Source organism: Oryctolagus cuniculus, chromosome 20 (genome assembly GCF_964237555.1).
Source record: "Oryctolagus cuniculus chromosome 20, mOryCun1.1, whole genome shotgun sequence".
Lineage (NCBI taxonomy): Eukaryota > Metazoa > Chordata > Mammalia > Lagomorpha > Leporidae > Oryctolagus > Oryctolagus cuniculus.
In genome coordinates, this window is record NC_091451.1 from 47171261 (window position 1) to 47184023 (window position 12763).

Here is a 12763-nt window from a genome sequence, read left to right on the forward strand (position 1 = left end):
GCGATGTAAGGAACTCAGTAAGCAGCAACGATGACAGAAGAAACATCTTCACTTACAAATGGGCAAGGCCGGGCTCGGTGTTGTGGTGCAGTGAGTCAAGCTGCTGCCTGCGGCACTGGCATCCCACATGGGTGCCTGTTCATATCCTGGCCTTACCACTTGCAATCCAGCTCCCTGCTGTGGCCTGGGAAAGCAGTGGAAGATGCCCCAGGTACTTGGGCCCCTGCACCCACATGGGAGACCCAGAAGCAGCTCCTGGCTCCTGGCTTCAGTCTGGCTCAGCTCTGGCTGTTGCAGCCATTAGGTGAGTGAATCAACGGATGGAAGATCTCTCCTTCCTCTTTCTCTCTAACTCTGCCTTTCAATAAATAATAAATCTTTAAAAAAAGAAAGCAAAGGCGGGGGCGGGGCAAGGCCAGGCACTTCGCCCAGCGGGTAAGATGCCTGTGGCCCTCACCTGCTCAGTTCCCGCTGCACGCCGACTCCAGCTTCCTGCTCACACACCTGGAAGGCGGCAGTCATGGCTCGAGTGGCCAAGTCTCAGCCACCTGTGGGAGACCTGGGCTGAGTTCCTGGATCTCAGCTTTGGCCTTGTCCCAGTCTTAGCCACTGTGGGCATTTGCGGAGTGAAGCAGCAGATGGGAATATTCTTTCTGTGTCCCTCAAATAATAAATGAATATACTTTCAATGGGCAAAGGAGTTGGATAGATTTCTCTGAAGAAAGCGTGCAGCAGCCAGGAAGCCTATCAAAGATGCTCAACACCACTTTATCAAGGAAACGCAAGTCAAAACCCCGAGTCCGCGAGGACAGTCTCTGTCGGAAACAAGCACAAACTCTGACGAGGGAGGAGGAGAAAGGAGCTCCTGGACCCTGCTGCTGGCAACGTAAAACGTGTGACCGCTTGACAGAAACAGTGGGTGGCCCCCAATCACCACGCCCCAGCAGTCGCACTTCTGACGCTGCTCAGACACCCCAGCCCACACGGCCGAGCCCGGGCTCCAGGCCTGGCCCTGCTCGGACACCCCAGCCCACACGGCCGAGCCCGGGCCCCAGGCCTGGCCCTGCTCGGACACCCCAGCCCACACGGCCGAGCCCGGGCCCCAGGCCTGGCCCTGCTCGGACACCCCAGCCCACACGGCCGAGCCCGGGCCCCAGGCCTGGCCCTGCTCGGACACCCCAGCCCACACGGCCGAGCCCGGGCTCCAGGCCTGGCCCTGCTCGGACACCCCCAGCCCACACGGCCGAGCCCGGGCCCCAGGCCTGGCCCTGCTCGGACACCCCCAGCCCACACGGCCGAGCCCGGGCCCCAGGCCTGGCCCTGCTCGGACACCCCCAGCCCACATGGCCGAGCCCGGGCCCCAGGCCTGGCCCTGCTCGGACACCCCAGCCCACACGGCCGAGCCCGGGCCCCAGGCCTGGCCCTGCTCGGACACCCCAGCCCACACGGCCGAGCCCGGGCTCCAGGCCTGGCCCTGCTCGGACTCCAGCTTTCTGCTGATGCGCACCATGGGAGGCAGCAGCTGATGGCTCAAGTCACTGGGTCCCTGGTACCCGCGTGGGACACCTGGATGGAGTTCCAGGCTCCAAGCTTTGACTTGGCTGTTGTAGGCATTTGGAGAGTGAACCAGAAGATGGAAGGTCTTTGTCTCTTTGCCCTTCAAATAAACTGGAAAGTAATTACAAATCTGAAAAAACCTCAGAATTCTGAACGGGTTTTTGCACTCCTGTAGTCACAGCAGCACCGCGCACAACAGCTGAAACAATGGAAGCAACCAAGTGTGCATCAGTGAACGAACGGAAGAGCAGGATGTGTCCAACCGTATGATGGGCTGTCACTCGGCTTTGAAGAGGAAGGGGATTGTCACACAGATATGACACGAACGAACCCTGCAGGAAATTACACCAAGTGAGGGGCCGGTGCTGAGGCACAGCGGGTTGACGCCCTGGCCTGAAGCGCCGGCATCCCATATGGGCGCCAGTTCGAGTCCCGGCTGCTCCTCTTCCAATCCAGCTCGCTGCTGTGGCCTGGGGAAGCAGTAGAAGATGGCCCAAGTCCTTGGGCCCCTGTACCCATGTGGGAGACCCGGAAGAAGCTCCTGGCTCCTGATCGGTGCAGCTCCGGCCGTTGCGGCCACCTGGGGAGTGAACCAGCGGATGGAAGACCTCTCCCTCTGTCTCTGCCTCTCTCTCTAACTCTGCCTGTCAAATAATAAATAAAATAAATCTTTAAAAAAAACTACACCAAGTGAGACAGGCCAATCATAAAAGAGAAAAACCATTTGACTGCACTGACGCAGGATGGAGGTGATGAGGGGCTGGGAGGAACGGGGGCCGCTGCTAAACAAAGGGCCACCACACAGGATGTGGTTCGAGTCCCAGCTCGCTCTGCTCCGACACAGCCCCTTGCTCATCAGCTGCGCTCGATGGTGTCCAAGCCCACGCGGGAGGCCTGGATGGAGTTCCCGGCTCCTGGCACTGGCCTGGCCAAGCCTCGCTGATGCGCCATCTGGGGGGGTGGGGGGAACCAGCATAGATTGCTCTCTCTCTGCCTTTCAAATATATAAATAAAAACTGTGGCGAGTAAATTCACAGCAAGTGTTTATCACAATAAAGAGGAAGCTACCCCTAGAGCTGGAATTCTAAGGAGATCAATACACAGGCAGAACTTGACCAAGTCCACCAAGAGAAAAGACACAAGGAGCACACAGGCGGGGGCTCAGAACCCGGAAACGCGTCTGACGCACACACGACGTTCAGAATGGAGGCGGCCGTGCTGGCCTTCTGTGTTGAAGCCCAAGAACTTTCAGATACTCACACCTCTCGGGTGACGGCAGCCCCTCCGAGGCACCAGCCACCCAGGTTTTGCGGGCGGCTGCTCTCACCCCTTCTCCACGCACATCAGGAAGGCACACAGCCTGCCCAGCCCCTCTGCTGGCAGTGGACAGCGGGCTGTCCCCTCAGGCCCTGCTACCTTCTGCAAAGTGCTCACTTCTCACGCTCCTCCGTGGCTGCCACCGTGGCCGGTGAGGCGCCCGTGTTACGAGGACACTGCTGTGGCCTCTGTGGACACGTCCTGCTGGGCACACACAGGTGTCTTCCCTCAGGGCCTTTCGGCCCTAGTCCCACAGCTGTGAGTCACCCTGATCACAGCCCACCAGTGGGTGCTCCTCAACCCCAGCTGTGGTCAGTCTGCCCAAGGTCAGCCACCGTCTAACTAACCTCGTGCTTGTTGGCTACTTAGGCAGCCTTTCTCCGCGTAGGAAAATTACTTGAGAAAGAGAGTGCATGAGCGCTCCCACCTGCCGGCTCACTCCCCAAACACCCGCGTGGCTGGGGGCAGCTGAGCCTGGGCACTCTCCCAGCAGAGGCCGACTCGCAGTGCCCAGCCTCCTGCGCACGTGAACAGCCGGGGCCCCGCCCCCCCCCCCCACCTGTGCTCCTCACCTGCTCCTTTGCTGCAGACTTCTGGAGGCCTGCACAAGAATGAGGCTGAAACGGGAGCAGACTGATAGCAGCTGTGTCGCCCAAAACTCCCGGAGCTGCCCAGCTGCAGGGCCGTGGGATGGCCAGGAAGCCACTGCTGACAGCAGAGGCTCTAGGGCTCCAGGCTCCGCTCAGGAACGGCCTGGAGGTTCCCTTGCCGGCAAAACCAAGGGACAGCATCGCCCACCTCCCAGCACCAGCGCGGGGCTGTCTGGTGACACGTGAGCAACACCAGCAGAGCCGGCCCCGGGCATGAGGCTGCACCCGGCACCCCAAAAGAACGGTCAAAGGACTGGCGACGGACCAACAGAGGCCGCCAGGGCCAGATCCCACGGCTCTGCCCTCTGCAGGGCTCCCTGGGCTACCCGAGCGCGCCGGCGGACGACGCAGGAAGTGGCCATCAGAAGGCTATGAGCAGAGTATTTAGGAAAAGAACCACCTACTGTTCTCCGCGCCCTAGGTTCGCAGAGCCCGAGGGGTGGGTGCTGCCGGGGCGGGAACCGCAGCCTCTCACACACTCTTGGGGTACAGCGGCCCTGTGCAGAACTGGCAAACCCAGCCCGCAAGCCCAAACTAGACCGCCCCGGGGCAGACGCGTCGGCGCCGACGGCCCCTCCTGCCCCGGGAGTCCAGCCGCCCAGCCGCAGAACGGAGGGCGGGGCGCGACCGAGCTAGCAGCGCTTTCCTCCCGCGGTGTGGGGAGCAGCTGGGCGTAGCAGAGCGGCTGCGCGCTCGTGTACAATGGCAGAGTGCCCGGGTTCGAGCCCAGCCCCGGGGTCTCCTATTGCAGGACTGAAGGCAGTGGCGCGGATCTCAGGGGCTAAGGTCTGCCCGCCATGCGGGAAAGCTGGACCCTGGTCCCCAACGCCAGCCCTGCCCACAGAGGGAGGGAGCGAGTGGCTGGGGGCGCTCTCACTCACTCTCAAGTGAATCACAAAGGAATTTTTTTTTTTTAGATAATTACATTTCGCTCTTGGGCGACGAACGATGAATCCTTTAAAATGGTGGGAGGGGTCGGGGACTAAGCAGCGGATGCAGCCGGCCGGGAGCGCACCCTCCCCCGCAACCCGCTTAAGGGTACACGCCTGGACGGGGGCGGGTGCCGGTGGGCGGGGCCTGCGCGCGTCACGCCGCGGCGGGGCGGGGCCTCGGCCGCGCGCCGTGACGCACAGTGACGCGCCGGCGCCGCAGCGGGTACGGACTAGGGCGGGCGGCAGGGACGGCGCCCCCTGCGGCCGGGCTGCGGGCTGCGGGCTGCGGGTGGGGCGGGGTGGGGCCGCGGCGCGGGCAGCAGCGCCCCCCGGCCGGCGGGCCCCGCAGGCCGCCCCCGCAGGCCGCCGCGGCCCCATGCTGCTGCCCCTGGCCTGCCTGCACGGCCGCGTCGCGCAGTGCCTGACCTCGCTCCTGGTGCTTGCAGAGCCGCGGACCAAGCCCCGGCGCGGCGCCAGGGTGCGCGGCGCGGCGCCTCCCAGCGCTGAGGCCGCCCCCGCCGCGCCGCCCGCGAAGATGGCCGCGGAGCTGTACGCCCCCGCCGGCGCCGCGGCTGCCGCCACCGACCTGGCCAACAGCAACGCCGCCAGCGCCGCGGCCAGCGCCGCGGCGGGCAGGAAGGCCGGCCCGCGCTGCCCGCCCAGCGCGCCGCCCCCGGCCCCGCCGCCGCCCGCCCCCGCGCCGCCCGCGCCCAACAACAACAACTTGGAGAGCCCCCACTGGCAGTCCTTCCACCCGACGCTGCGCGAGAGGTGAGCCCGGCCGGCGCCCCTCCCCGGCCCCGCGCGCGGCGCCCGGCCGCGGACCAAGCCCGTGTGCCTCTGCCCCTGCAGGAACGCGCTCATGTTCAACAACGAGCTCATGGCCGACGTCCACTTCATCGTGGGGCCGCTGGGGGCGGCCAGGAGGGTGCCTGCCCACAAGGTCGGTAGCGGCCCGGCCCCGCCCCGGCTCCCCGGGCCCCCGCACTGCGCACGCAGCTGCGGCTCACGCGCCTGTCTCGCCCGCAGTACGTGCTGGCCGTCGGCAGCTCCGTCTTCTATGCCATGTTCTACGGGGACCTGGCGGAAGTCAAGTCGGAGATCCACATCCCGGACGTGGAGCCCGCCGCCTTCCTCATCCTGCTCAAGTAAGGCGGCCCCGCGGGGGGGGGGGGGGGTCCGCGGGGTCCCCGGCCCGGCCCGACCGCGTCCCTGCGCCTCTAGGTACTTGTACAGCGACGAGATCGAGCTCGAGGCCGACACGGTGCTGGCCACGCTGTACGCCGCCAAGAAGTACATTGTCCCCGCGCTGGCCAAGGCCTGCGTCACCTTTCTGGAGACGAGTCTGGAAGCCAAGAACGCCTGCGTCCTGCTGTCCCAGAGCCGGCTGTTTGAGGAGCCTGAGCTGACCCAGCGCTGCTGGGAGGTCATCGACGCGCAGGCCGAGATGGCCCTGCGCTCCGAGGGCTTCTGCGAGATCGACCGGCAGACGCTGGAGGTCGTGGTCAGCCGGGAGGCCCTCAACACCAAGGAGGCCGTGGTGTTCCAGGCCGTCCTGGGCTGGGCTGAGGCCGAGTGCAAGAGGCAGGGCCTGCCCGCGACCCCCCTCAACAAGAGGCACGTGCTGGGGCGCGTCCTCTACCTGGTCCGCATCCCAACCATGACCCTGGAGGAGTTTGCCAACGGCGCCGCCCAGTCGGACATCCTGACGCTGGAGGAGACCCACGACATCTTCCTGTGGTACACGGCGGCCAACAAGCCCCTCCTGGACTTCCCCTTGGCCAAACGGAAGGGCCTCACCCCCCAGAGGTGCCACCGCTTCCAGTCCTCAGCCTACCGCAGCAACCAGTGGCGGTACCGCGGACGCTGCGACAGCATCCAGTTTGCTGTGGACAGGCGGGTGTTCATCGCCGGGCTGGGCCTGTACGGGTCCAGCTCGGGGAAGGCCGAGTACAGCGTCAAAATCGAACTCAAGCGGCTGGGCATGGTCCTGGCTCAGAACCTGACCAAGTTTGTGTCTGATGGGTCCAGCAACACCTTCTCGGTCTGGTTCGAGCACCCAGTCCAAGTTGAACAGGACACCTTCTACACGGCCAGCGCTGTGCTGGACGGGAGCGAGCTCAGCTACTTTGGACAGGAGGGGATGACGGAGGTGCAGTGTGGGAAGGTGACCTTCCAGTTCCAGTGCTCCTCAGACAGCACCAATGGGACTGGGGTCCAGGGCGGGCAGATCCCTGAGCTCATCTTCTACGCCTGAGCTGCTGTGAGGGGCCCCTCCTGCCAGCAGGGGGCGGGGGCGGGGGCGAGACCCCACTGGCTGCCCGCGGACACCATTAAAGGCTTCACTCACTTTGCGTCACCCCCACTCTGAGACGGAACCTTGCTACAAAGCTAGAGCCCAGCTACCGGTCTGAGGTGTCTCCTGGTGGCTGGGGTGCGTGTCTCAGCCAGAGGGCAGATCTGGGACCCAGGGCAGGCCCCAGGTCCCTCCCCCGCACCTGTGCCTCCTGCTTTGGAGAGCGCCTTCACCCCTCCCACCCAGTCGGATTCTGAGCGGTCCCAAGCTTAAGGTGAGACCTTCCCTTCTAAATCAGTGAAGTCACGGTTCACCTACGTGAGTGGGTTTTCTTAATAAAGGTTTCATAAGACGATGGGCACGTGTAGATAAATTACTAACAGGAATTGTGATCTGCATGTTCTTCTCCTAAAGATCTGAGGAGACGAGAGCCCCTGCCTGCGGTGGGCATGTGGGTAGCAGTTAGGACCCCGTGCGGGGCACACACGACCCCTGTCCCAGACCCAGCAGGTGGTGGCTGGAGTACCAGGATCCCTGCCACCCACTCGGGAGGCCTGGGTGGAGCGCCCGGCTGCTCTGCCAGGAGGTGTGGCAGGCACTTGGGGAGCTCTCAACACCACCCGCCCACAGGATGGGCTGTGGCCCCAGCGCCACGATTCCCAGTCTGCACCTGCATGTCCTGTGTAGAGGACAGTGGGCCTGCTGATGGTGTACTGGCCGGAAACCCTACCCTGCTGAGCGCCGGCAGCTTTGGGGAGACATTTCCTACTGGAGGCTCCCACGCCTAAGAGCCCCAGGCGGCCCGCCCACAGCCCAGAGGCCTACCTATGGCAGGTGCGTTGATGCACAGCTCTCGGGCCAGCAGGAGAAACGTCTTCCCCAGCACATAGACGTTCACCTGTGGGGAGAACACAGCCAGAAATGCATTGGGTCCAAGGAAAGGCCTGCGTTCTGTCCTCACAGAGCCGCCCCCCCCCCCCCCCCCAGGTCACACAGGGCCCCGCCGCCTTCAGGCAGCTGCCTGGCCTCGGCTGTGCTGCTGCACTGCGGTTGTGTCCGCTTGGAGAACGGCCTGGAAGGTACTGGCCGGGGCACAGTCCCTATGACACCATCTAAGTGTCAGTCACAGGCCTGCTGTGCCCACACACACTGCACCCGCCACAGCGGGCCCAGCTGCCTCGGCCTCAGGGCCTGAGCCTCTCTGCTGGGACCCCACCGTTCCTCAGTGACCGCCTGCTGCTGCCACAATGGCCAGTCTGCCACGGAGCCTGCTGTCCGGCCTCCCAGCAGGCAGGTGGTGGGAGGCTGCTTCAGAGTGGGGTCTGGCAGTTTGGAGGTGCACGGCTGGAAGCCCAGGTTCCTCAAGGCCCCCCGGAGACCCCCACAGCCAGGATGCCGCAGCCTCAAGCCTGAGACCCTCTGGCCTTTCCAAAGAACTCCCCAAATCCTGCCCAACCTGTGCGCCCTGGGACAAGGCCCCTGTCCTGTCTTGATGCCGAGGTGGCAGACGCAGGTGCCTGAGACACAGGGATCAGGAGGCCTAAGGGGTGGGACCGGGAGGGCAGGTGCCTGCGCCTGCCTCTGTGCAGGGCTGCTGGCTCGGCGGTCTTCCGAGGAATTCCTGGGAGCCGGGGCTTCCTCGTGCATGTGGGGGTGTGAAGTTGAGTGCCCTGATGTGGAGCCTAGCGCTGAGGTGGATGAAAGGAGAATCCAAGACCAGTCTCCTCTGACCTTAACCTTCTACACGTTCCCCCAAAACATTTGGCCTTTGCCAGTGGCAAGGCCCTGGGCCAGGTTCTTGCGATGTGGGCGTGTTCCACCCCCGCCACATTCTGTGGCCCCTCCAGGGAGGGGCCGGCCTTGGCAGTGGGCAGTGCCTCGCATCCACTCAGATTGTTCCGGGCTCTTGCTGGCCAGCACAAGACCCTGGCCTCGTGCCTTGGTTCAGCGCCAGGCGAGCAGCAGTGTCCACTTACTAGCCTCCTTCTGTCTTGACAGCCTGGTTGGTTTTCCATTCCCAAAGGTGCGAGGCGAGGAACTGTGCCCACCCCTCCCTCAGGATGGGGAGCAAGCTGCTTCCAGCAGCTGCCCCAGCCTGGGAAGTTACCAGGCTGGAAATGGGGTCACATGGCCCAGAACTCCACATGGCACATTTGAAACGTGGGCTAACTGGATTATCACAATTCCAATAGGTTATTTTTAGCTTGACCACAAACTATTTCAGCAATAGCTGCTGAGAGAAGCCATTTATACGGACAGCTGGCGGGACAAAAATACGAGGCAGCACCGATCCCGGCACAAGTCCATGCTGGCTGCTGCAGGAGGCCCTCCGAGCCCTGAGCCCGCTGCAGGCCCTGGCGGGCACCCAGATCAGCCTCTCCTTCTGGCTGTGGATTCCGTGGGAATCTTCGCACTGCGGTCACTGTTGCTTCCAGGGACGACCACTCTCTTCTGGAGTCCTCAGTAGAGTGGCCACGGCTTGGGACGAGGGACCCAGGACCTAGTGCGGTCACTGGAACACAGTGCCCTCAGTCCCCCACGTGTCCCACGTGCACGGGGACCCTTGTCTTGCCGCTACATTCAGCTGTTTGGAAATGAGAGACGCAACAGAAAGCGCTCTCTGGCGCCTAGAAAGCAAGTCTCTAAGCAGGTTCCAAACAGAACCGTCTTCTACGTCTGAAACGCGTACATTGTCAGTGCAGTGTTTTGTTCTAGAGTCTTCCTTGCCTAGACAAAAGCCCGCGTGGGTCTCTACCAAGGGTACGTGACCCTGCTGGCAGCTGCCCTTCCGAGCCACGCGGAGACCCTCTCCCGCCCTCCTGCTCTTAGGGCCAGGAGCGCAGAGCGGTCTGCAGGGTACGTGCAGGGCGCAGGTGCCCGGGCACCGCCAGGCCAGGAGACTCAGGAAGGAAACCGGCCTACCTGAAGCAGGTCGCTGAGGTCAAGCAGCATGTCTGCAGCAGGAGTCAAGGAGCACCCAGCAGGCAGCTGCAGCCTCGTCTACCGGCCCTCAGCCCGGCACCGTCACCAGCAAGGCAGAGGCCTGACCAGCGCCATGCCCAGGGCAGGGGCCGCAGTGGGGATGGGCAGCTACGCAGGGAGGCTTCGAGAGAGCAGCCCCACATGCACACCTGCCCGCCGAGGTGTCTGCTGCCTGACAGCACACACAGCTGAGCACTGCAGCTACACCTGGGACAGCACCCACAGACACGGGGCAGCGCCCACGGACACGGGGCAGCGCCCACAGACACGGGGCAGCGCCCACGGACACGGGGCAGGGCCCACAGACACAGGGCAGCGCCCACAGACGTGGGGCAGGGCCCATGGACGCAGGGCAGGGCCCACACAGAGCAGCGCCCACAGATACAGGGCAGCGCCCACAGACACGGGGCAGGGCCCACAGAGAGCAGCACCCACAGATGCGGGACAGGGCCCAGGGACACAGGGCAGCACCCACAGAGAGCAGCACCCACAGACACGGGGCAGGGCCCACAGACATGGGGCAGGGCCCACAGATGCGAGGCAGCACCCACAGACGTGGGGCAGGGCCCACAGAGAGCAGCACCCACAGACGCAGGGCAGGGCCCAGGAACACAGGGCAGCACCCATAGACGCGGGGCCACCCTCTGGGGCAAGGTGGGCACCTGGCAGCAGTGCAGAAGTCAGCTGTGCCTGGGAGAAATGAGGTCCCCAGGCCAGGGCTCCAGAGCTGCAGGCGGCCAAGCCAGGAGCCCTGAGGCCTTGAGGAAACGCACGAGCTTCATCACACAGCGGCCACAGCCAGGGCCGGCTCCTCGGGGACAGGAATAACCACCACGAGGAAAGAGGAGGAAAGACAGCAAAGAAAGCGAACAGGCAACAACCAACCTTCAGGACGGGAATCAGAGACGCCAGAAAAGAACCATAGTGAAAAAGAACAAAGCCCAAAGGCTCCGTGATGTCTCACTCCAACCAAATGACATCCTGGAAAAGACGGATCAGGCCCGTGGCTGCCAGGATCGGAGGGAAAGAGGGAAGAGCAGGCGTGCAGGGGCCTCTCCAAACAGTGAGGCTGCGTGGGGACAACACGCCCGCCACACACACAGAACGCGCAACCCCAGACACGGCCCACCAGCTGCACACGCGTCGCACTGCTGCTGCCACCGCGCGGGGGAGATGGGCAGACAGGAGTGCTGAGCCTCCGTGCTTCTCCTACAGACCTGCATCCTCTCTGAACGTCAGCCACCTTTAAAGGATAATGAGGGCCAACAACACGGTCAGCCTTTGGGACAGAAGCTTCCGCAACAGCAGAGGACAGCGAGTGCTGAGCAGAGCCGGCCTGCACCGGACTCCAGAAACAGGCAGAGCGACTCCACAGCGCCACACAGCTCCCACGAGGAGAGGGCTGGAAGGCTCTCGCACAAGGGGCATGGAAAAAAGACGTTGATTTTGGTGCAAAGAATTCTGGAATCCGTGTGTGACAGAGCGCGAAAGCATTCACAGAAAATGGGGATTATGAAAAAACCTAGTGGGTGAAGCCTCCACCTCAGTGCCCGCATTCTACAGGGGCGCCGGTTCAAGTCCCAGCTGCTCTGCTTCTGAACCAGTTCTCTGCTATGGTCCAGTGAAGCAGTGGAACATGGCTCAATGCTTCCGCCCCTGCACCCATGTGGGAGACCCAGAAGAAGCTCCTGGCTCAGGATCAGCTCAGCTCCGGCCGTTGTGGCCATCTGGGGAGTGAACCAGAGGATGGAAAAACCTCTCTCTCTGCCTCTGCCTCTCTGTAATTCTGCCTTTCAAATAAATAAATCTGTAAGAAAACAAGGAGGAAGGAAGGGAGGGAGGGAGGGAGGGAGGAAGAACAAAGGAACTAGGCATAGATTTCAATTGTTTTGGCAACAAAATAAACATTTTTCTAAAGATTTATTTTATTTATTTGAAAGATAGTTACAAAGGGAAGAGATGCAGAGAGTCTTCCATCCACTGGTTCACTCCCCAGATGGCTGCAATGGCCTGCCCTGCGCTGATCCGAAGCCAGGAGCCAGGAGCTTTTTCCAGGTCTCCCATGTGGGTGCAGAGGCCCAAGTATCTGGGCCATCTTCTGCTGCTTTCCCAGGCCACAGCAGAGAGCTGGATCGGAAGAGGAGCAGCCGGGACTAGAACCAGTGTCCATATGGGATGCCGGCATTTCAGGCTAGGGCTTTAACCTACTGCACCATAGCGCTGGCCCCTAAACATTTTTTTTTTTTTTTTTTTATTTATGAGTTACAGAGAGAGGGGGAGATAGAGACAGATCGTCATCTGTTAGTTCACGCTGCAAATGGCTGCAATGGCCGGGGCTGGGCCAGGCTGAAGCCAGGAAGTCAGTTTCTTCCAGATCTCCCCTGTGGGAACAGGGGCCCACACACCTGTGCTATTATCAGGGAGCTGGATCGGAAGTAGAGCAGTGGAACTTGACCAGGCACCCATGTGGCATGCTGGCACCCAATCTAACGCACTGCACTACAGCACTGGCCCCCAAGCTTTTCTTTTGATCCCATTTTCATGAATTTTGATGTAACCCTCAACACACACCTCCCTCTTGGCCCAGGTGTTTACTGATGCTCACAGGAGGACCTGTACCAGAAGCAGCCTCACTCGTCAGGGCCCAAACTCGAGAACCCAGCAACCATCACGAACATCAGTCTTCCCTTGCGCACAGTGGCACCGCTCGGCACACGAAACAACGTGCACAAGCCTCAGAGCAAGCCTAGATGTATTTCTCTCTGAAGGGAGAGCCCTGTCTAAATACTGATGAAGTCTGTGGACTCAAAAGGCTTCCACAGCCGTGGGCAGCTCATGACAAGAGACTCGGGTGATCACTGACGTCGTAAATAAGAGTGTTATTCCAGGTCTCCCACGTGAGTGTAGGGGCTGAAGGACATGGGCCATCTTCTGCTGCTTTCCAAGGCCATAGCAGAGAGCTGGATAGGAAGTGGAACAGCCAGGACTCGAACCAGCACCCATATGGGATGCCGGCACTGCAGGCAGCA

General features: G+C 62.3%; 1 protein-coding gene across 6 annotated transcripts in view; it reads right to left on the reverse strand.

Annotated features, from left to right (window-relative positions):
• Positions 1 to 12763, reverse strand: part of BRF1 (BRF1 general transcription factor IIIB subunit) — a 59962-nt gene that overhangs the window by 24744 nt on the left and 22455 nt on the right. For 3 of the 6 annotated variants that reach the window (XR_011385082.1, XM_070065677.1, XM_051839911.2), the window contains exon 1: positions 4450 to 7103. Coding sequence is in view for 4 of the 6 variants with exons in the window: in XM_070065677.1 (XP_069921778.1) it covers positions 4450 to 5887 (1438 nt within the window). In the remaining 2 variants the exon portion in view is untranslated. Of the gene's footprint in view, positions 1 to 3446; positions 3573 to 4449; positions 7104 to 7577; positions 7651 to 9674; positions 9707 to 12763 lie in introns of those variants that run through there. The other 3 variants (XM_051839913.2, XM_051839909.2, XM_051839912.2) reach the window with 2 other exon arrangements.